The sequence below is a fragment of the Lemur catta genome, chromosome 1, assembly GCF_020740605.2.
Source record: "Lemur catta isolate mLemCat1 chromosome 1, mLemCat1.pri, whole genome shotgun sequence".
Classification (NCBI taxonomy): domain Eukaryota; kingdom Metazoa; phylum Chordata; class Mammalia; order Primates; family Lemuridae; genus Lemur; species Lemur catta.
The window spans coordinates 286,001,571-286,023,099 of record NC_059128.1 but is presented as its reverse complement, the minus strand read 5'-3'; the positions used below and the strand labels follow the sequence as shown (position 1 = coordinate 286,023,099).

Sequence of the window (21,529 nt, the reverse complement as noted above, 5' to 3'; positions counted from 1 at the left end):
CCACAGGTCACCTCCACCCCACACCTCTCCAGCAGGACAATAAACACACGGGTGCTCTGACACCACAGGTCACCTCCACCCCACACCTCTCCAGCGGGACAATAAACACACGGGTGCTCTGACACCTGAGGTCACCTCCACCCCACACCTCTCCAGCGGGACAATAAACACACGGGTGCTCTGACACCTGAGGTCACCTCCACCCCACACCTCTCCAGCGGGACAATAAACACACGGGTGCTCTGACACCTGAGGTCACCTCCACCCCACACCTCTCCAGCGGGACAATAAACACACGGGTGCTCTGACACCTGAGGTCACCTCCACCCCACACCTCTCCAGCGGGACAATAAACACACGGGTGCTCTGACACCTGAGGTCACCTCCACCCCACACCTCTCCAGCGGGACCGCACACGGAGGAGGGGTGCGCGGCACTCTCAGGCAATCAATCCCTTTGGAACTCGCCAGCGACGTCAGGTGGGCTGAGGACTCTCACCTCAATGGCCACACTCAGAAAACAGGGCTGACATGGGACAGCACTAGCGTCACACCCTCAAGTTCTGCAGACTATTTCTGAATTAGGAATACAGTCATTTTTATAAAATGTCTCTCCTGAAATAGATTTAATGCCATGTGTGTGTCACACTATAGCGTTTCTGAAGTGCTTTAATGACCTCATTCATACCCAACCACCAGAGGGAGCGGGGAGTGGCCCGCACCACCCCCAGCCAGGAAGGGAGCCGCAGCCCAGGGAAGGGGGCTGAGCAAGGTGCTGGCTCCCTGCCTGCCAACCACAAAACGTCAGCGAATTCAAGGACAAAACCCTGTATGCCAGCCGGCACCGCAAACTGACAGGACTAAGACCAAGGGACTAGGAAAATAAGAAAAAAATCAACACGCAGGAAAAGGCCCATGATAAATCCCAATAATAGCAGAGCTGGCAACAACCGCAGTGGGTGGGCTCCCGGGCCAGACGCGCATGGCGCCCTCAGCATCCCACCTGCAGGTCCCTGAGGCAGCCCCGTGCTCACCCAGCCAAGAACTGCGCAGCCAGAGCTTGGAGGCTTAGACCAGTGGTTCTCTGGGAACTTTTCTGAGCCACAGGGTACCTCCTTCAGGCAAAAATATTTCACAGAAGCCTCATATACTCGCCACACTCAGGAACGGCACAGCAGGCCACAGCCACCTCTCTTCCTCTGTGACCACTGAGCCTCACCAGGCCGGTGGGGGGCGGAGGGCAGGTGCACACACAGCCCCGGCCAGGAGTGGCCGGCATGGGCAGACGCTGCGACCCTTCCTGTCTGGGCCCCGGGGGCCCCAGCAGACAGCACCAGGCCCCTCTGCAGCGGAAGCTCAGCTTATCTGGTTCCTCACCCTTCACTTTGCTTCAGGAAGGGTTTTAGGCAGCTCAGGGAGACACAACGTGCACCGCGGTGACTCGATGTGGCAGGACAGCAGCCGCATACAGGCCTCCAGCACCCTCTCGTGCCCCGTGGGGGCGTCGCCCTAACCTTTTTTTTGCCCGAGGGTGGCAGGGGCTCGAGGCCCTGTTCTGTCGGGAGCAGCCCTGCATGGGGAGGGCAGCCAGCGCCCAACCTCGCAGGCCCCGGACCTCCGGGACAGCTGGGCAGCCGGCAGGAGTGTGTGTCCTCGGGCTACCCCTCAACCTCCAAGGGGTCCTACTCCTGCACCCCACAGAGCTCCTTCACCACAGTCGTGTCTGTTCCCACCCTGGAGTAAAACTGCTTCGTTTACCACGTTCTAAATGGTAACGGCAATACAGAAAAGATGTTTTTAAAAAGTTATTCTCCAGTTTTTCTAAAAATGCACAGAATTACAAGGAAAACATCGTACATTTTAATCATTAAGGAAATATAATATCTATGCCTGGAGAAGACAGACAGCGGGACTGCACAGAGAAGACTGACGTGAGAGTGCAAATGCATCCAACGGATAAAGAATTGACACTCAGACTACATCTAAGCCGACCACAGCTTCTCTTACTATTTTCAAATATTAAGGTATGAATAAATTTGGTTTTCTTATCTAAGAAAAGATAAAATCGCCTTAAGCAACCAATGCCGGTCATATTACAACCTACTTCTGTGTTGCCGGCACGGGGGAGACTTCCCAAGGGGACACATATTTTGATCAAAAAGAAATCAAGCTTACGTTTTCAGAGAGCTTTTCTCAAACCAGACTCCAAAGGGCAGTAGCCTGGGGAGTAATTCAATCGCCTCACGAGCGAGTGTCCAGCGAGCCTGTGACCAGCTCTGCTTTTCCAACAGGTGCAACGACTGATCCTGGGGGCCAGAGGAAGTGTGGCCGCGGCAGAGGAACAGCGTGTCCCTGCTATTTTGGGATAATGACCTGGGCGGCCTCACGTAGCCCCGTCTGCAGGGCAGAGCCCAAGGCAAGGCCGAGAGGAGCGGCCTCCACCCAGGAAGCAGGTTCAGCAACAGGCTGCGGAATGCGGGCTGCGGAATGCGGGCTGCGGGCGGGCTGAGGGCAGGTACGCTCACGGGAGCGAGGGGCCAACCAACACACAGGACGGGGTTTTAAAAGGTCCAGTGCAGACGAGGCCCCGTGTGGGTCCTGACTGAACAGCCAGTCAGGAGGAGGTGGCACTTGGGCTGGTAGGTGATGAAACGAAGGGATTGCTGTTGGCTTTTTGGTTAAAACGGACCGTGGTTGTGTTATCTTGTGGGAGAAACACCTTACGGACCTGTTTGCAGGTGGGAACACGTGGTGTCTGGGACTTGCTTCTGAATAACTGGCAGGAGGGGACCGATGCACTCAGTGTGTGCCCCACTGGGACCAGGGGGCCACTAAATTAGTCTACGTCTACACGTGTTGAAATTTTCCCCAACAAAAAGTTAACCTAAAATAAAATAAAACAGCACATCCCACCTCCCCAAGCCTGATTGGTCTTTCCTGTGAAATCAGATAGACAAAAACAATCACGCAGAAGTGTCTACATGCACATCCTTAGCAGCAAATGGATAACTTCCTCAAGCAAACTTGTACCACAGCTAGAAAACCCTGCAAAGACCCCCACTCAGGGAACAGTCACCACAGAAGAATTAAAGTGCAGAGCCAAGAACATAAGACACGGCTTCAAAACGTAAACAGCTCTTTGTATTACGAACAATAAAACGGGCAAGGGAAACATATTGATGACTGGGCAGATTTCTTTAGTGACAGTCCTCTGACTGTTCCAGAGAAGACAGAGACCTACAGAGCGTCCTCAGCGCATCTCGGGTCTCAGGGCATCGCCAGCCCACCCAGAGCCATGCCTACAAACCCGTCTGCAAACCACAGCAGGCTGAGGCTTCTACCCCACAGGAAGCTCCAGCCTCTGGGCCTGCAGGGGAGGGCGGCCTTCGCGGGGACCCGCACGGAACCTGCCTCTCGGCTGGCGCAGGAGCGGCAGGAATGTCTGTGTTAGGAACCACCTGGACTCTGAGGTCCTGAGCCCTAAGCTTCTTCAGCTCTGGCCACCTGGCCCGTGACGGCCCCTCAAGGCTGCCCTTCAAGGGTCCCAGGAGACCAAGGAGCAACCCCAGAGAAGGCCACCTCCCCTCAACACAGCGCAGAAGTCTCATTTTTATGCTTCCCTTTGTTTCTGTAATCTCCTCTAATTCTCATTCCAGGAACTTCCATGTGAACAAACATTTAAATTCTAATTTCAGAAATCAGTCATATGGCACATACAACTAAGAGCAGTAACTGTTAAACTAGTAAATCTAGGTGAACGCAAGGGCCTTGTTCTATGGGCAGAAATGAGATATTAGTATGTCCTTATCTAAAACACCCCCTAGAAATAGCATTTACGAAAACTAATCATCTCAATAGATTTGCGCACAGGGCTTCAAATAAAATACAACTATTTATGAGGAGACGCAGACTCTCACCCTCCCTCACAGAAAGGCGGGGACACCCAGGGCCTCGAGGCGTCCAGCCAGAGTCCTCTGACGGGCCCAGGCCCTTCACTGCCTCCGAGGGTGGGTGCAGGGTCACGTGTGCACCGTCTACACAGGCTGTCTGTGCTGTGTGCGTGCTGCGTGTCTGTGTGCTGTGGGCGTCGCTGCTGCCCAGGTGGGGCTGGGTGCGGATCCTCGCGTGGAGACCCTGCTCATGGAGCCCCATCCGCACAGGTGTGACGGGCTGGGGACGGGGCCCTGACCTGAGGGTCCCAGAGTGGCTCCAATTGCTTTGCTGACTTTGTTTGACATAATCTGACATAAGTGCTTACATATACTCTGACGTACCAGGTTTAAAAAGTCTGGAAGAAACCATACTCGGTGTAGGTCTGTAAAAGGACCTCCACGTGCTCTGTGTCAACACAAGTCACAAGCACCACGGTGCCACCAGGCTATGCTCGTCGTTCTCGTGGGGATGCTGCCTCCAGCTCAGCCTCGGCCTCCACAGGCCACTGTCAGCCTCGACCCAGGGCCCAGCAGACGCCCTTACCCTGAGCCACGCTCGAGAGGAGCCCGGGGGCCCCCCGCACCCTGTGCCTCCTGGGCTGTGTCCCAGACCACCCGAACCAGCACCACGGCTCCGTGGACCACCGCTGCCTACAGCGCAAGGCCAGGGCCTCCCTCCCAACGCCCCTCCCACAGGCACCTGCCTCTGTTTCTGTCCCGCGTGGCCAGGCACTTTGCACACCCCTCTCCCAACGGAGCTGAGCACAGACCCACAGCACCCACGGCCGCAGCTACCGGGGTGCCCGCAGTGCCGGGAGACTCGGCAGCGGAGCCCTGTGAGAGTCGCTCGCCCACCAGCCTGCCCCGCTCTGCCCGCTGCTGCGTCTCAGCCATGCCCGTCTCCAGGCTCCCGCAGGGCCGCTTGGTGCTGGTGCCCACCCTGCCCCAACCGCGATCCTCTCCTCCTCCAGCAGCGCCCTGCTCAGGCGGCACGGTGGGCGGCTCCTCCTGCCCAGGTTGCGTCCCTCGGGCCCGTCCACAGGGCGCTGCGGCCCCGCCCACACCACGTCTGTGGGGGGCTAACCCTTCTACGCCGCCTGCAACAAGCTTTCCACCACTGACGTTAAACCACGGCTTAAACCACATTTCATGTGTGAAATGCATGTTCCTGCTTTCTGAATATTCTCCTAAAGATCATTTTCTTTAAGCCAAAGAAACCAAGAAAACACAATTTAAATCCACAGGTTGGAGAGAGCTTGCCTGTGGAGCTGGCATGGGAGGAAGCTGAGCTGTTCTCTGCGCGTCCCTTCAAAGAGGTGCAGCCCACCCACCGGAGGGTGCTGCCAGCAGGGTCAGGCACCTCTGAATGCAGCCCCAGAAGACAGCATGGCTCTATTCTCTCTCAGGAAGCTTGTCCCAAGCCAGGCGTGGTGGTGGCACCTGTGGTCCCAGCAACTCGGGAGGCAGAGGCAGGAGGATCCCTTGAGCCCAGGAGTCTGAGGCTGCAGTGTGCTGCGATGACGCCACTGCCCTCCAGCCTGGGCCAGAGTGAGCCACTATCTCAAAACAAACAAACAGGCATGTCCCCTGACACCTGCCCTGACACCAGGGGAACCCAAGGACGGCACACAGAGGCCCAAGACAGGCAGCTGTCTCTACCCTCACCCGCCTGCTCTCTAGGAATTCTCTCACGCCCACAACCCGGGACCACGCGAGAGGTCCAGCTGAAACAGAGAACGAAGTCCTCACAGCTATTAAAGCAAAGTCGCTTTTCCTTCCTTTCTTACCCAGAGCTGGACCAAAGCGGATAGTCGCTAACACTCTGTTCTTACCCAGAGCTGGACCAAAGCGGACAGTCGCTAACACTCTGTTCCTACCCAGAGCTGGACCAAAGCGGACAGTCGCTAACACTCTGGAGCCCCCAGCTACACCACGGGCAGCGGAGCAGGAAACCCGCACATCCCCAGGGCCGCTTGCACCCGGCGTCTGCGCACGGCCCGGCCTGAGACGCCCCCTCTGCAGCGGGGAACACGCGCTCCAAGCGACAGGACGGCCACTTCCCATGTGGCGTCAGCTCGGATCACCACCCGCTGCCGACCCCTCCTGTAGGGGCAGGCCTGGCCCTCCCCACGGCGCCGGACCAGCCCCATCCGCATTGAGGACGTGAGCGAAGGCACAGGATGTCCGAGGTGTGCGTGATGGGACAGGCCCTGAGTCAGGACAGCGTGGCCTGCGCTCGGGTCCCAGGCACGCGGCCTCGCAGACAGCTCGGGCCCTGGGCAACACAACTCCCCTTCATGCTAACAACCGAAAGTGCCGCCCAGCAGATCGGCCGCTCTTGAAACGTGACGCGAGCGTCTAATTTCCAGAAGCATCAACAGAGGAGACCAAGGCTCTGTGCACACAGCACGAGAATCAGATCCGCCAACTGCAGAGGTGTAGGCCGGCCCCGGAGCCACGGGGGAGCCACGGGGGAGCCCCTGCACTCACACCCCCCCCATTTCTAGGATCAGAGGCCAAAGCCTTTATCAAGGAGTCTGTGACCAAAATAATCTTTAAAACATACTATTCTGAGCCCACCTCACAGTGAAACCAACATCAGCACTGACACAAGACACACAGACACAGCTGCGTGGACGCACACGCGTGCACACACGAGGGGTACGGCGGTGCCTCACCTGGCGCGCTCCCGGCAGCTCTGGGGCCGGGGCCTCCAAGCTGGTGACGGGCCCAGCGCTCGTGTCAGCTCTCGGCCCGTCCTGCGCAGACTGAAGCTCCTCGTCACGTTTCAGCTTAAGTTTCTCCAACTCCTGAGACAAGACCGCCTGGTGAGCAGCGTCCTTCCTCTGCAGCTGTTCCGTGAAGTCCGCCTGCAAACGCGCGAGGGCCCGCCTGTGCTCGCCCCGCACCGTCTGCATCTCAGCCAGGCAGCAGGACTCCACCGAGTCCAGGCTGGACCGATGTCTCGCTTCCAAAGCACGGATTTCGGCAGCATGTTTCGCCTGCAATTCGGCCACGCGAGCGTCCAGCAGAGCCCGCTGTTCGTTCTCCACGGAGGCAGCCAGCTCATGGAGCTCAGCCTGGTGCCTGGCCTCGAGCTCCCGCGACACGGCCTGGAGCTGCTGCTGGTGTCTCTCCTGGAGCAGCTGCAGCTCGCGGGCGTGCTTCTCCTCGGCCTCCCGCAGAACGGCGTCTTGCTCTGCGTTGAATTTCTCTGCGATCACTTTACGTTCTTCTAAAAACCTGCGGTGACATTCAAAGTGAACACAGAACAGCAAAACCCAGCGACGACGCACCCACGCTGCACAGGCCAAGCCGCGGCTCCCGCAGCAAGCCCACGCCCACTGCTCTGGCCATGCTGCATTTCACCTGTCCTCAGTCCCTCTCCTGCCAGAAAGTCTGAGATCTGCACCTCCAGAAACGGGGGGAGCGAAGGGGCCCCAGGAAGCCACAGGCGCTCAGAGGCCAGAGCCTCAGTCACCAGGTCACTGGCTGGAGGGAGGACGTGGTGCCCGCCAGAAACTGCGGGCACATGGCCTGGCCACTCGCTCACACGGGGCACCGGCCCAGGTCGCCATGGAGGGAACCCAGGCAACCTCTGCACCTCCAGGGGCTCCAGCAAGAACCCAACCGCAAACTAAAGAGAACCACGGGTGGTGTGGGGCAAGGACAGGGCAGGCAGCAAGAATCCTAAGGAAAGGACCAGAATCCCACCAGGAACCAGCAGGAGCCCGGAACTGGGGGAGTCCGGGGAAAGTGCCGAGTTCTCTGCGGAGCACATGAGCTGCATCACTGATGTGCTTTGTTAGGTTCACACAAATAACAAGAGGTACCATCCGCCAAGCCTATGAAAGTGTTTTCCATAGATTATCTCATTTAGCCTTTACCACCAAGTGAGAGCACTAAGGTCTCGTGGCCACGTTTATGCGGCTCACACGTGGTGGGTGTGGATTTGGACACGAGCCCTCCAGCCCAGAGCAGAACTCCTGCATGTCACTGTGGCGCAGGGGAAAGGCGGGTGGGGCAGACATAAAACAGAACCAACAGCACGTCCGAAGACCCCACAACAAGGACGCGTCTGGCCACCACAGCCATGGACTTGTGAACTAAAACAAAATCTTAAGCCCCCAGCTGTCTGAATGGACCCCTTCCTGGCCAAGGGGACCCCGGAAGTACCTTAAAGCTGAGTCGCTGGCCCTGAGCAGGGAGGTCACACCAGCCTCGTCACGCCCTCCGCAGAGATGACCTCTGTGACTCAGTAACAGGCCTAACCCTAACCCTAAAAGACTCCTTGAGTTACAACATGACAAAGTTTCATTTCTTTAACCAATTACAAATCAAAGAACCTTTAACCCCACCGGTAACCTGCAATCCCCCTGTTTTAACATGTCCCACCGTTTTGGGCCAAACCAGTGCGCACCTTCCCCGTGCAGTTTCTGCCTCCGTGACTGTGGAACCAGACTGCCCAGCTGCGGCGGGCACAGCTCTCAGGGCCTCGCGAGGCCGCGCGCTCTAGGGGGGTCCCACGTACTCGGCTCACAATAAACCTCTGTAAATCATTTTACAGAGGTTGCATCTTTTTTTGTTAACAGACCGAGGCTCATAAAAAGAGGCAAAGAACCGAACCGTGCTCTAAATCTACTTAAACCTTCAGGGAAGTATGTATATCTTAGAAAAAAATGCTTATTTAAAAAATTATGCTTAAGTTAAAAAAATGCAAAAACACTTATGTGGATAAACTGCATGTCCATATAATACCTCGTAAATGAGGTTGAAGGTTCTGCTACTGGAATCTTAAAGCACGTGAAGCACCAGTGAGGTGACAGATGGGGCTCGCTCCCATCCAAGGAGCTCGGCTCCACGGGGTCTGGGTGTGACTGCCGCCAGCACGTCTCTGTTGCAAACACAGAGCTGTCCTGCGGTGATTTCAGAGTGCAAACTCAGCACCTCACACCCCGCTCCGCCTCCTTCCAGGCCTCTCCGCCCACCTGGAGCCCACGTGTGTCCTCCCAGGCCTGCTCTGGGCCCTCGGCTGGACACCTGAGGTCAGGGGGCAGCAGACCACCAGACGGCTGGCACCCAGCCCACGGCTGCCACGCCACTCACCTGTTCCGGGCCAGCATCAGCTGCAGGGCGCAGTCCTCCTGCACCCGGGGCACATGCTCCCTGTCCCCACACGGGCTGCCCAGCGGCGGCTCCTCCGCGGCCAGCCCCTGCTCCAGCTGCTGCAGGCGGCCCTGCTGCTCCGCCAGGGACTGCTCCAGGGCCCGGATCTGCGTGGCCTGCTGGTCCTGCAGCTGCCGCATTTCCTCCTCCCGGAGCTCAAACTTATTCAGTGCCAACCGCTTCTCAGACTCAGCCTTTTCTCTCAGCTCAAAAAGCATCAGCGTTAACTTCTCTTCAGCTTCTCTCTTTAGATCCTCACTTAGAACTTTCCACTCGGCTTCTTTTTTTTTTAATTCCTGTTTCATTAGCTGATTCTTCTCCTTAGTTTTAGTCAGTTCTTCCTGGTGGGCTTCAACTAAATTATGCTTTACCTATAGATATCATAATTTTATTCAAGGGGAAAGAAATTAAACAAAAAGATTATTGAACATAATGACCCAAATCCATCTGGAAGACAGAGAAAACATCACAACGTACGGACATTATGCTGAACGCAGCAACGGGAATGTTTCTTACATTGTCAAGAATGGAAGAAACCTAAAATGAACAAATTTCAAACTAAATAAAATAAAACAAAATAAACCCTACATAAAATGCTCTCCAACTCCTGGCACCTAGAATTGACTGTTGTTTGTCTCGGGCGCTGGTGGGCCTTGAGAAAAACTCACATGTGAGAACACACACATGGGCGGGGCCCGGGCGGGCCAGAGGCCTTCTTTGTTGAGACCAAAACCAGAATGGAGAAAACTCAGCCGCACCCGGGTCTCTGCCCTGGGGACGCCAGATACTACAGAAAGAGCAGGACGCTGGGCAGCAAGGCGACACCCGAGACACGAGGACAGCAGTGGTGGGTGGGCTCAGCTCTCCTGAGACGTGCACAGGACACAGGAAGGACGTGAGCAAGAGGCTGACACACTGAAACTAGTAACGGTAAAGGAACCTTGTGGAAAAGCAGATGAAAGAGAAAGCAAAACACAGGCGAACATCCTGATTTTGAAAGAGAAAGAAAGTAGGTCAAGAAACTACTCAACATTATCAGTAAGAAACAAAACAAGGGTATGTAAAACTGACCTCAACTCCTTATTTAAAAATTAAGTTATTAAAAACAAAATTTATGGCCGGGCGCGGTGGCTCACGCCTGTAATCCTAGCACTCTGGGAGGCCGAGGCAGGCGGATTGCCCGAGGTCAGGAGCTCGAGATCAGCCTGAGCAAGAGCGAGACCCCAGTCTCTACTAAAAAAATAGAAAAAAATTAACCGCACAACTAAAAATATATATAAAAAATTAGCTGGGCGTGGTGGCGCATGCCTGTAGTCCCAGCTACTCGGGAGGCTGAGGCAGGAGGATGGCTTGAGCCCAGGAGTTTGAGGTTGCTGTCAGCGAGGCTGACGCCACGACACTCTAGCCCCGGTCAACAGAGCGAGACTGTGTCTCAAAAAAAAAAAAAAAAAAATTATAACTTGCCATGGAATTAGAGTAAAGAAAAAAATAGTAATGAGGTTTAGGGTCCTGCTTCTGGTGGCAGCTGAGCAGTTCCTGCCAGAACAACCTTCCCAGAGACAGCGATGACTCTGAATAAATGTAAGAACCCATCAAGAGCAGGCACAGCCTGGAGGGAGGTTCCACGCTCAGAAGAAAGATATGGCACCAGCCAATTCGCCCTTTTTAAGGCTTTTTAAGGCTGACCAGAATGGGGCTGTGCCACACACATGGAAATCCCACCATCTCACACGTGAGAACCAGGAGACTCAGAAAGGGAGGGGAAGTTCTCAGGACAGAGCTGCGTGGCGGGAGGCTGCAATCTCTGGGAGCAAATGCTGCCCGAATCTCAGGCTGACCCTGAGGCTGACACATGTGAGGTGGGCTGCAAAAGCAGGCAGTTAACGCAAAAGAAGCTGCACCAACACCACGCGCGGCACGACAGAGGGGAGCGGTAGGCTGAGCCGCTGCTGACACACAAAGCCAGCACTCTTCAGAGGAGTGACACAGCAGGACATCCAGAGTCTCCAACTATGTCATTCACAGTGTCCAGGATACAATTCAAAATTAGTCAATAAATAAACAGGAAAATACGACCCACAATGAAGAGAAAATACAATCAATGGAGACCAACTCCAAGATGACAGGAATGATGAAATTAGCAGACAAGGGTTTTAAACATCTTTAAATCTTGAATGAAAAAACCTATCACTGCAGACATTTTTATAAAGCAAAAATACTCTTCAAGAATAAAAGCGAAATAAACACGTTTTCAAATGAAATGAAACGTGTGCAGCAGACGTGCACAACAAGAAATTCCAAAGGAAATCCTTCAGGCTGAAGGGCGATAACGTCAAACGTAAAGTCAGATCGTCAAGAAAAAATGAACAGCACCAGAAATGGTAAGTGTGCGACTATTTTGCCTCCTCATTTCTCTCAAATACATACGGTCTCCAAAGCCAGTCGTGTCTACTGTGGAGTGCCCGGCATAGGTGGATGTAACACCCGCAAACCTGCAGCACGAAGGCCGAGCGGAGGCGGACACGCCCCTGCAGGACCAGGCGGCCCGCGGTCTCTGTGCAGCGGCAGCGTGTGGGCCTGAGACAACCCTGAGACGTTGGGAATGTGCCTTCTAACCCTAGAACCAGTGAAGATGTGATACAAACAGCATAACTGAAAAGTTAACAGATACATTAAAACCAATTCTAGAAAATGTTCAAACAATCCAAAAGTCAAGAAAAAGAAATAGACAAACAACAAAAACACCTCAAAAAAAACCCAGATGGGACACATGGAAAACCAATAGTGAAATGGAAGAGCTGGGTCCAAACACGTCCGTGATTCCAGTGAGGACCAGCAGACCCCGAGCCCAGGGACGGGCAGGCCCTGACCCCGCAGACCAGGAAACCCCGATGTGCTCCCGCACGAGGCGTGCTGCACCTGAACGGAGTAACAGCGAACGGACTGAAGGCACACTCCGCACACAGAGAACACGCAAAGGTCGGAATGACTGCTCTAATGAGAGAGAAAGTAGATTTCAAGACAAAGGTTACTACAGGAACCAAAGGGGACATTTTGTTAACAATACAAGGTAAATTTTTCAGAAAGATATCACAATCAAAAATGTGTACGTGCGTAATAACAGAGCTTCAAAATACTCAAAGCAAAAATTAACAAAATTTAAAAGAGAAATAATTCTACACCCTCTCCCAGTGACTGACACAAGGAGATAAAACGGGGGCCAGGGGAGTACACGGCAACGTGGCTGTCACAAAGTCACCCGGGCAAGTGTCTGCAGCTGGCAATGCCTCGAGGGCAGCGTGGACGCAGACTGCAGCCAGCATACTGCTGGCACCACGCCGGCCACAGGGCTCCACCCCGGCTCTGGGTGGCCTGACAGCCTTGGCAACACCTTAGCAAGACCTACATGGGCTCAAACTCGCAGGTGGTAATAGCTTCCTGCGAAACTCTGTGTGGACAGACAAAGGAAATCCAAGAAGACATTCACAAGGAAGAGCAGGGGGGTGGAAGGGGCAGGACACAGAACACACATGATCAACCTGGCCACAGGCACAAGACTGGGAGAACGTGATTTGGTCAGAACACGCAAAAAGGGCACAAAAATCCTAGCTCACATTAACTCTATGATTCCAGCACTGCGACAGGTCCTTAATAACTGTGCAGCGGTTTGTTTTACCACTTTGTCAACATTTTTAACGGCACGGCAGTGACTTCAGCACTCACTAAATGGCTAGGAAGGGGGTTGGTGCGTGCATTTTCCACGGCTATAAAGAGAGTCCCCAAGAGCCTGGAGAATGTGGGATGTAACTCAGGACACTGGGAAGAATGACGTCAGGAGGTGGCCACGAGTGACAACCAACTGGCTTGTGCCTCCTCCTAGAGCCTGCCGAGGACACCTGGCCACTTTCCCTGAGAAATCTCGAGTCGGAACTCGGCTTTGCCTCAGGACGGAACCCTGGTGGTCTATGCAAACACCACACTGTGACAGCGCCACGAGGAACAGTCACCAGGACTCAGGTGGCCCGACCTCCTCACAAGTGTGGTGCCTGTGGTCCTGGGCTGTCCCCGGACCCTGGGGCCCCAACGAGACCACGAGCCTTCCGAGCGGAAGAGGCCGAGGATCCAGGCCGGGGGCGCCTGGCTGAGCCACCACTCACCTTCTCCAAGTCCTCTTTCACACCGATTGCATGCTGCAGCCTCTCATGTAAGTTTCTGTTTTCTATCTTTAAGAGTTCAATTTCTTCTCTGAGCTCAGTCTGAAGAAGTGAAAGTTTAACTTTGTGCTCAGTGTCCAAATTCAAGACTCTGGCAGCCACTTCCATGTCAGCCTCCAGGGCTGCATCGTGTGCACACAGGGGACGCACCAGAGCAAGCTCTGCGGGGCAGGACGAGGGAAGACGGTCACACGCCAAGGCCGACCCCAAGGGAGCCCATGTGCCGCACCAGCACAGCAGCGACTTTCAAACACATCAGTAAAGACACTTTGAATTTTAAAGGACTTGTGCTAATTCAGTGACGGAGGCAGACACGGCTCTCGAGTGTCCCCTTGGGGTGTGCGTCGAGCACTGCCCCAGCACAGCCCTGCCCCAGGTCACCTCGGGTCCGCACAGCAGCTGCTGGCTCCTTCAGGGCAGGGGTGACACGTCACCCTCTGTCAGCTACCCGGGGTGAGCCTCCTGCCTGTGCTCAGACCTGTGTCCTCAGGGTCTGCCAGGCGTCTGCACGGGGACCAGCCTGCGGTCAGGGGCCTGCGGGGTTCACAGCCCAGCTCCCACGCTGCTTCTGGGAGCCGAGCACATCCTCCCCCCCGCCCGGGTCTTCCGCTGCAAAAGAGGAAGACACAACTCCTAGAACCAGAGTGGGGACCAGCCGAGTCTCAGGGAGGGGCCCAGCCACCAAACACGTCACGTGGGGGCTGCGGGTGCCTCTGGTACAAGAAAGACACCTCGAGGAGGAGACCCGGCACCCGCTGTGTGCCGGCCCCTCGACTCTTGGGTGGGGCCTGTGTTCCCCTTGACCGCCGGCCCGGCCTGAGTGAGCTGGAGCCACAGCACCCCAGGTGGTGCCTGATCACACCACACCCTCCACGGGGGGCCCTCGCCCTGGGCCTGCTCACCTCACCGTGGACAGCAATGGCGCCACACCCAGGGCTGAGCCACGCTGGGCAGCCCTGCCCTCGCCTCGTGGGGTCCGTATCAGGGGCCACCATGCAGCCCCACTGAAACACACCTCTGGGATGACCGGTTTCTCTGTCCCGCCCCTCCCCACCACCCCACGGCCTCACCCCGTGCTCTGCCTGGGGGTCCCACCACCTGGGTCTGACCAGGCGACCTGCTGGACCGGGCCTGCCCACCTGCCCACTCTGGGCCTGCTGGGAGCAGAGCAGGACCCCGGGGCAGCCCCCAGGCCCAGCCAGCGCACATCCCCCTTCCCGAGGGAGAACAGCCACTACCCCGTGAGCCCTGGGGCTGCTGCCCGGCCAGACCCACCCTGGCCAACAGGGCCCGAAGAAACCAGCCCTCCAGGGGAGCCCCCAGGCAGCGGCCCCACCCAACACCCACCCGCCATGTCCAGACGCTCTGGGAGGCCAACGGCACCCGCGCCAGAGGCCCAAGGGTGCAGGTGCTTGCAGGAGTCAGAGCACACCCAGGCCCGGCCTTGCCTGACGTCCACAGGCCCACGGCTGCTGACGGCCCTCAAGGACAAAGAGCCAGGTGGCTGACGGGGCACCCACCTTGGCTGTGCTCCGAGGACGCAGCTGGAAGCCACTCGAGCTCCAGATGCTCCTGCCCCAACACCTCTGTCTCCCAGCGGCGTCTGTCCGCGATGTCCCCGTCATGCTGGGTGTGGAGAGGAGACTTTGGTGCTTCTGACTGATGCCCCTGGTTTCCTCCCACGTCCGCCTGGAAACGTGGGCTCCCCTGCGGGGCAGCCACAGAGCACAGACCGTTAATGAGCCCAGGGACCTTGTTCGCTGTCACCTCCCTCAAAGGTGTTTCCTGCTGTGCCCCAAGAAAACACACGCACCTCACAGATTCCTGAGAGCACACACGCACCCCACGCAAACCTCGGCAGTGCCGGCATGAGACCAGTGCCGTGTGCCACCCCCACCGGGGTCCTGGCCCAGCACAGGCCTCAGTGCGCTCTTGAGGCCCGAGGACGGCGTGAGTGGAGGGCTCCGTGTGCTCGATGCCCTCCTGTCCCCCTAAAATGCAGCCAGGGAGTCCACCGAACCCCAGAACCACAGAGGAGCCACGGTAACCTACACGCCAGGCTTCTGGTGAGCTTGGGCTACCTCCTCAGTGGAGACTCATTCTCATTTCTCACAGGAATGAGCCCGACTGATCAAACAGACTGGTGCCCCCGGGACACCAAGTGTACAGAGCAAGAGCCGCCCGGCCTGAGCACGGGGACAAGCTGCCGTGTCATGGGAGCCCCAGCCTCTCCCTGAGAAAGACAGTCAGGACCAAACAGCAGCCGCGTGGAGACCCCCATGACAGGGCGGACACGAGACAGGACCTGCCCCCCGCGGGGGAACAACGGTCGGCGAACGGGAGGGGACACTCAAGCCCACCCGCCACCCCAGAAACCAACGAGAGCGCGATGCCACCCGCAGGTCGGGCGAGGCGCCCATGGGCTCAGGACACACAGTCCGTCATGTTTATCTCCCGGCCCTCCTGAAACGTGACTGAGGTCACAGGGGAAATTTAACTCATAAACGTAGGAGGAAAAGAAACAGAGCAAGAGGCCACCGACAGAAAGCACAGGGTGTCGCGGCCTCAGGCTCGCAGGGGACGGCCGAGCAGCGCAGGGTGTGTTCCCCAGACGCCTGCTGGGCCAGGACATTGGGGACCGGCTCCCCCACAGAGGAGGCGGCAGGGACCCAACCAGCTCTCCTCTGGCAAGGACCCTGCAGGAGACTGAGGAGCAGCCTCTGGAGGAGACAATGACCCTGGAGGCAGGGGACACCACTGGCACCCCAGGTCCAGCTCTGCAGTCGGAGCAGAGTCCCCAAGACTACAGGGGCTCAAGCCACACAGAAGGCAGACAGCCCCAGGTCCCCGTCTACACAGCAAGCACCAAACACAGGGCCCCAGACAGCGCAGGTCCCCGTCTACACAGAAAGCACCAAACACAGGGCCCCAGACAGCGCAGGTCCCCGTCTACACAGCAAGCACCAAGCACAGGGCCCCAGACAGCACAGGTCCCCGTCTACACAGCAAGCACCAAGCACAGGGCCCCAGATAGCACAGGTCCCCGTCTACACAGTGAGCACCAAGCACAGGGCCCCAGACAGCCCCACGTCCCCATCTACACAGCGAGCACCACACACAGGGCCCCAGACAGCACAGGTCCCTGTCTACACAGCGAGCACCAAGCACAGGTCCCCAGACAGCACAGGTCCCCGTCTACACAGCAAGCACCAAGCACAGGGCCCCAGACAGCGCAGGTCCCCGTCTACACAGCAAGCACCAAGCACAGGGCCCCAGACAGCACAGGTCCCCGTCTACACAGCAAGCACCACACACAGGGCCCCAGACAGCACAGGTCCCCGTCTACACAGCGAGCACCACACACAGGGCCCCAGACAGCACAGGTCCCCGTCTACACAGCGAGCACCACACACAGGGCCCCAGACAGCCCCACGTCCCCGTCTACACAGTGAGCACCACACACTGGGCCCCAGACAGCCCCACGTCCCCGTCTACACAGTGAGCACCACACACTGGGCCCCAGACAGCCCCACGTCCCCGTCTACACAGTGAGCAACAAACACTGGGCCCCAGACAGCCCCACGTCCCCGTCTACACAGTGAGCAACAAACACTGGGCCCCAGACAGCCCCACGTCCCCGTCTACACAGTGAGCACCACACACTGGGCCCCGTCAGGCAGAAAGTGGAGACAACAGGAGGCAGAAGTCTCCAAGACACTAACTGCTGTCGTCAGAGAGGTGAGCAAAAACATTCCATCCACAAAACTGGAATAGGAGGACATAAAAAAATGACAGAACAAGACACCAAAGCCCCTAGAAATCAAAAACGAAGAAGAAATAAATTCAACTGAGGAAATTAGAAGAGAGGTAGAGAAAATCTCCTGCTCACAAAATAGAACCAAAACGGATACAAGATGAGAGATAAAAATCTAAGAAAATTCGAGGCTTCACTCTGGAGGTTGTGAGTCTCACAGGAGTTGCAAAGAGGACAAAGAATGCAGAGAAAAACAGTGATCAAAATAAATAAAACACAAGATTTCCCAGAAGTGAAGGCAGAGTCTGAGATTTGAAGTCCCTGCCTTGTTCCTAGCGTGAAAAACGGGTGCAGACGGGAGGAAAGACAGACTGTGGCATCTCAGACTCCCGGGACACAGAGGGCCCAGGGGGCCCGAGAGGGCACAGGGCACGGCAGGGGTAGAGACAGCTCTCCAGCGGCACTGGGGAACGACAGAAGAACCCCCTGCAGGGGAGCGAAGCCACCACGGACATGTGAGGACGCAGCTGGCCTGCTCACCACGCTGCCACACTGCACTGAGGCGACGCCGGCTCTGCAGGCACACGGGGAAGGGACCCTGAACGGAGTGCAGGACGTCCCAGGACGGGGCCGAGGGGCAGAACCAGAGGGCAGGCAAGGCGGCTCCTGAGAAGCGCTGGCCACGTGCGACCAGGAGGCGCCACAGAGCCGGAGGCGGCAAGTGAGGGCTCCACTACAGCGTCTGCGTCACACCCGCAGGGCACAGGGACCCAGAGTGCATGTGGGTGGGTCGGCCTCCAAGGGGTGGGCAGCACCTCACACCCTATCCTGGGACGCACAGCGAGTGGGAGACCCCCAGGAGGGGCTGAACTGTGTGCCCCAAATTCATATGTTGAAACTCTAACCCCAGGACCCCAGAATGTGACTGTATTTGGAGACAGGGTCTCCACAGAAGTGATTAGGATAAAATGAGGTCAGCAGGGTGGGTGCTGATGGTCTGACTGGTGCCCTGTAAGAGAGGAGCTGAGGACACAGACACACACAGAGGGGCAACCTGTGAGGACACGGGGAGGAGACACCGTCCCCACGCCAAGCAGAGGGGCCTCCGAGGAACCAGCCCTGCCACTCGCTGCGCGGACGTCCCGCCGGCAGGACTGGGAGAGAATCAGCGTCCATGGTTTGAGCCGGTCCGTGGGACTTGGTGACGGCCACCTGAGCTAAGACACAACCTAATGACCAAGAACAGCAGCCGTCTGGGCCGAGAGTCGGTGCCCAGGTGAGGCTGAGCGCACCTGCACCGAGGGCCGGCAGCCTGGGGCGGGGCCGACGCTCTGGGGAATCCCTGTCATGACCCTGCTCTCCCGCCGCTCGGCAGGTGCTCGCAGGACGTCCTGGAGGCCACACTGGTGGCCCAGACCCACAACCGCCCGCCGTCCCAGGAAGCGCTGTTTGGACAGCGCTGTTCCACAGAGGTTAGGAATGACAGAGACCGATGGCACGGAGGCAACTGGAGGAAGAAGAAACGTAAAAGCCAGCGAAGAGTTAACACGTAACTCCAAGCAAAAACACAATTTCACACCCTTCAAATTGTCAAAAGTCAATTGTGACGACAGGCAGTGAGATGTGCCCGGAGGGGCCGAGGGAAGGACTTGCTCTCCCGACCCCTCTCTCCCCTGCCTCATCTATGCCCTTGATCAAAAAGGACATCGAGAGCCTGGATGGTGGCCACGCCTGTAGTCCCAGCAGTTTGGGAGGCCCAGGCAGGAGGATCACTTACGCCCAGGAGCATCAGGCTGCAGTGAGCATGATCACACCACCGCACCCCAGCCTGGGCAGCAGAGCCAGACCACGTCTCAAATAAAAAAGGGAAAAAGGTGCGTGAAGAGATGAGCACAGCACAGCACACGGTCTCACCAGAGGCACCTGCGGGTATCAAAGCAGCCTTCCTCCCCCCGAGGGGTCAGGGAGGACACACGCAGATTCCGTAACACGAAACGCAGCCTCTGCCCCGTGATTGGTCCCTTACCTCATGTTGCTCAGGTTGAAGGTCAAGTTGATCAAGACAACCTGTTTTTTCTTTTTCAGGCGTCTCTTCCAAACAAGCACACGGTGAACTAAGAGGGAAAACATGTTTTACGAACTGCACATGCCCCTCTTCCACTTGGGCTCCCCCGGACCCCTGGGACCGACAGTGACGGGGTCACAGCAGGAGTGGGGTGGGGGGTGCGAGACCCAGGCGAGAGGGGGCCGCACGCCATCGATGCAGCAGGAACGTGCAGGTGGGAGACTCAGTTCTAGTGTTAATATCAGCCTGTCTTGGGTCCCAACCATGAAGTGTATTTCTAAAACAAAAGGCTATCGGTCTCCGTCAGCATGAAAAGACAAACAAAACTAGATCTAAATTCAGGACAAGGTTCCTATATTTTAGGAACACATTTAAGATAAAAATTGCTTTATTTACCTGATTTCCACAGACTCCAGTACAGAATCTTCCTTCCCCTCCTGCAGCCGATGCTGTAACAGAATCAGGTCTTCTTGGTAGGTTTTCTCGGCATCCCTTAATTTCTCTTCAAAATAAATTCTCAATTGCTCCAGTTCGGATTCATGCTGGGATTTTTCTTGCTGCTGCTGCTGTTCAAAATCTCGCTTCAGGTTTTCCAGTTCTTCCACACGAGATGCTCTCGCCAGGAGCTGCTCACGTAACTCTGGAACAGGATGAAATCACTCAATTATCTTAAAATGAGACACGGAAAACCAGGAGACAGGAAGGACCCTGTGATGTGCAGGCCCCAATCTCAGAGCCTGCGAGTGTGACAAGGGACCCCTCCCGCGGCTTAGGTTTGCAGTCCCAAGAGCAGAACGCTTTCTCCGGCCGAGCGCTCCACGGGGAAGGAGGCGGGGGCCTCTCAGGCCCAGCGGCCCCAGCCACAGCCAGAAGGCAACAGATGCCGGCCCTGCACCCTCCAGACGCAGTTCTGCCAGGACCTCAATGAGCCCGGAAACAGATACAGGTCAGGCCATCGGCCATACCCAGATTTCGGCAGTAGGAGACCCTGGGCAGAAAACCCAGCCACACCAACCCACACTTCCTTGGAGCTGATAAATGTGTGTTGCTTTGGGCCACGAAGTTTGTGATAATCTGTTAGACAGCCAACAGAAAAGCAACACAGACCATAAGAGAACACGTTCCCACGGCTACCGTGCTCCAGAGGAGGCAGCGGCGTGTCTGCGGCAATCAAGGACTAACGGTGTGGACTGAAGCTGGTTACCACCCCAGAGACTTCGCATCACGGTCCTCTGGACGGGTCCCCAGATGCAGGACAGGCTTGCAGCGCCACATGCAGACCTGGCGCCTGTGTATCTGTGGCCCACCAGCTCTCTCCTCCCCCTCCAGTGCAGACGGACCCCCACCCTTGCCACCAGACAGAGCTAGGGGCTGGAGGCAGAGCCACCAGACAGACTGTGATTCCTAAACAGCGTTATTTTTGGTCCTCTCTGATAAAGGACCGAATCCTTGTTTCAAATCACATTTACCCACAGGGAAAATCAGTGGGTTTAGAAGCTCTGTCTGGACTAGGCATGGTGGCTCACGCTTGTAATCCCAGCACTCTAGGAGGCTGAGGTGGGAGGACTGCTTGAGCTCAGGAGTTCAAGATCAGCCTCAGCAAGAGCGAGACCCCGTCTTTACTAAAAATAGAAAAATCAGCTGGGTGTGGTGGTATGTGCCTGTAGTCCCAGCTACTTGGGAGGCTGAGGCAGGAGGGTCGCCTGAGCCTCGGAATTGGAGGTTGCAGTGAGCCACGATTATGCCACTGCACTGCAGCCCAGGAGACAGGGCAATACCTTATCTCAGCAACAACAACAAAAAAGGCTCTGTCTATAGATCAACTCCAGAAAACTCATGTCAGTCTGTCTGTATCTCCTGTGGCTTTGCCAGGCCTGACCACCACCTGCCTGTGGGCACAGAGGCTCCGCCCGCCCCGAAGCGCCTGTTGTCACCGCTAAGCAGGGGCCTCTATGACGTGGAAGGATTGGCCCAGGGACTCGGGGTCTTCCAAGGAGCCCAGCTGTGAGGGGCCTGGAGCAGAACTGCCTCAGCACAGGTGGGGATGGAGCCACAGGAGCCCACAGCAGCCAGAGGGGAGCACGGGTCCACGTGGCAGTTCGTGGCAGGTGCTGGACTGCAGCCCCAGGTGCCCGCAGAAAGCCACATTTCTGCCGTACTCTCTGGGTTAAAAGTAAGCACCACTGGTCCATCTAATGCTTTAATGTCCATCTCAAGCATCAGGGCCCACGACGACATGTCATCACTCAGCTGACTCACTAAGGAGAAAACCAAGGCTCTCTCCCAGCAAACAAATTTCCATCATAAAACTACACATGTAAATCTTCAAGATGTAAAATAAGTAAATTACAAAACCACTGTTTTGTGCTTGCTACGATTCTTACATTCTAGTTCGGAGT

The 21,529-nt window shown here is 56.6% G+C and overlaps 1 protein-coding gene across 7 annotated transcripts in view; it reads right to left on the bottom strand.

The window, feature by feature from the left end:
- The window catches only part of PCNT (pericentrin), a 114,109-nt gene that overhangs the window by 62,762 nt on the left and 29,818 nt on the right, over positions 1 to 21,529 (bottom strand). For 4 of the 7 annotated variants that reach the window (XM_045540868.1, XM_045540871.1, XM_045540873.1 and 1 more), the window contains exons 9-14: positions 19,527 to 19,770; positions 19,092 to 19,179; positions 14,832 to 15,018; positions 13,255 to 13,472; positions 9,038 to 9,468; positions 6,610 to 7,174 (exon numbers count right to left, since the gene is read on the bottom strand). In XM_045540868.1, coding sequence (XP_045396824.1) covers positions 6,610 to 7,174; positions 9,038 to 9,468; positions 13,255 to 13,472; positions 14,832 to 15,018; positions 19,092 to 19,179; positions 19,527 to 19,770 — 1,733 coding nt within the window. Of the gene's footprint in view, positions 1 to 6,609; positions 7,175 to 9,037; positions 9,469 to 9,613; positions 10,227 to 13,254; positions 13,473 to 14,831; positions 15,019 to 19,091; positions 19,180 to 19,526; positions 19,771 to 21,529 lie in introns of those variants that run through there. The other 3 variants (XM_045540872.1, XM_045540874.1, XM_045540875.1) reach the window with 3 other exon arrangements.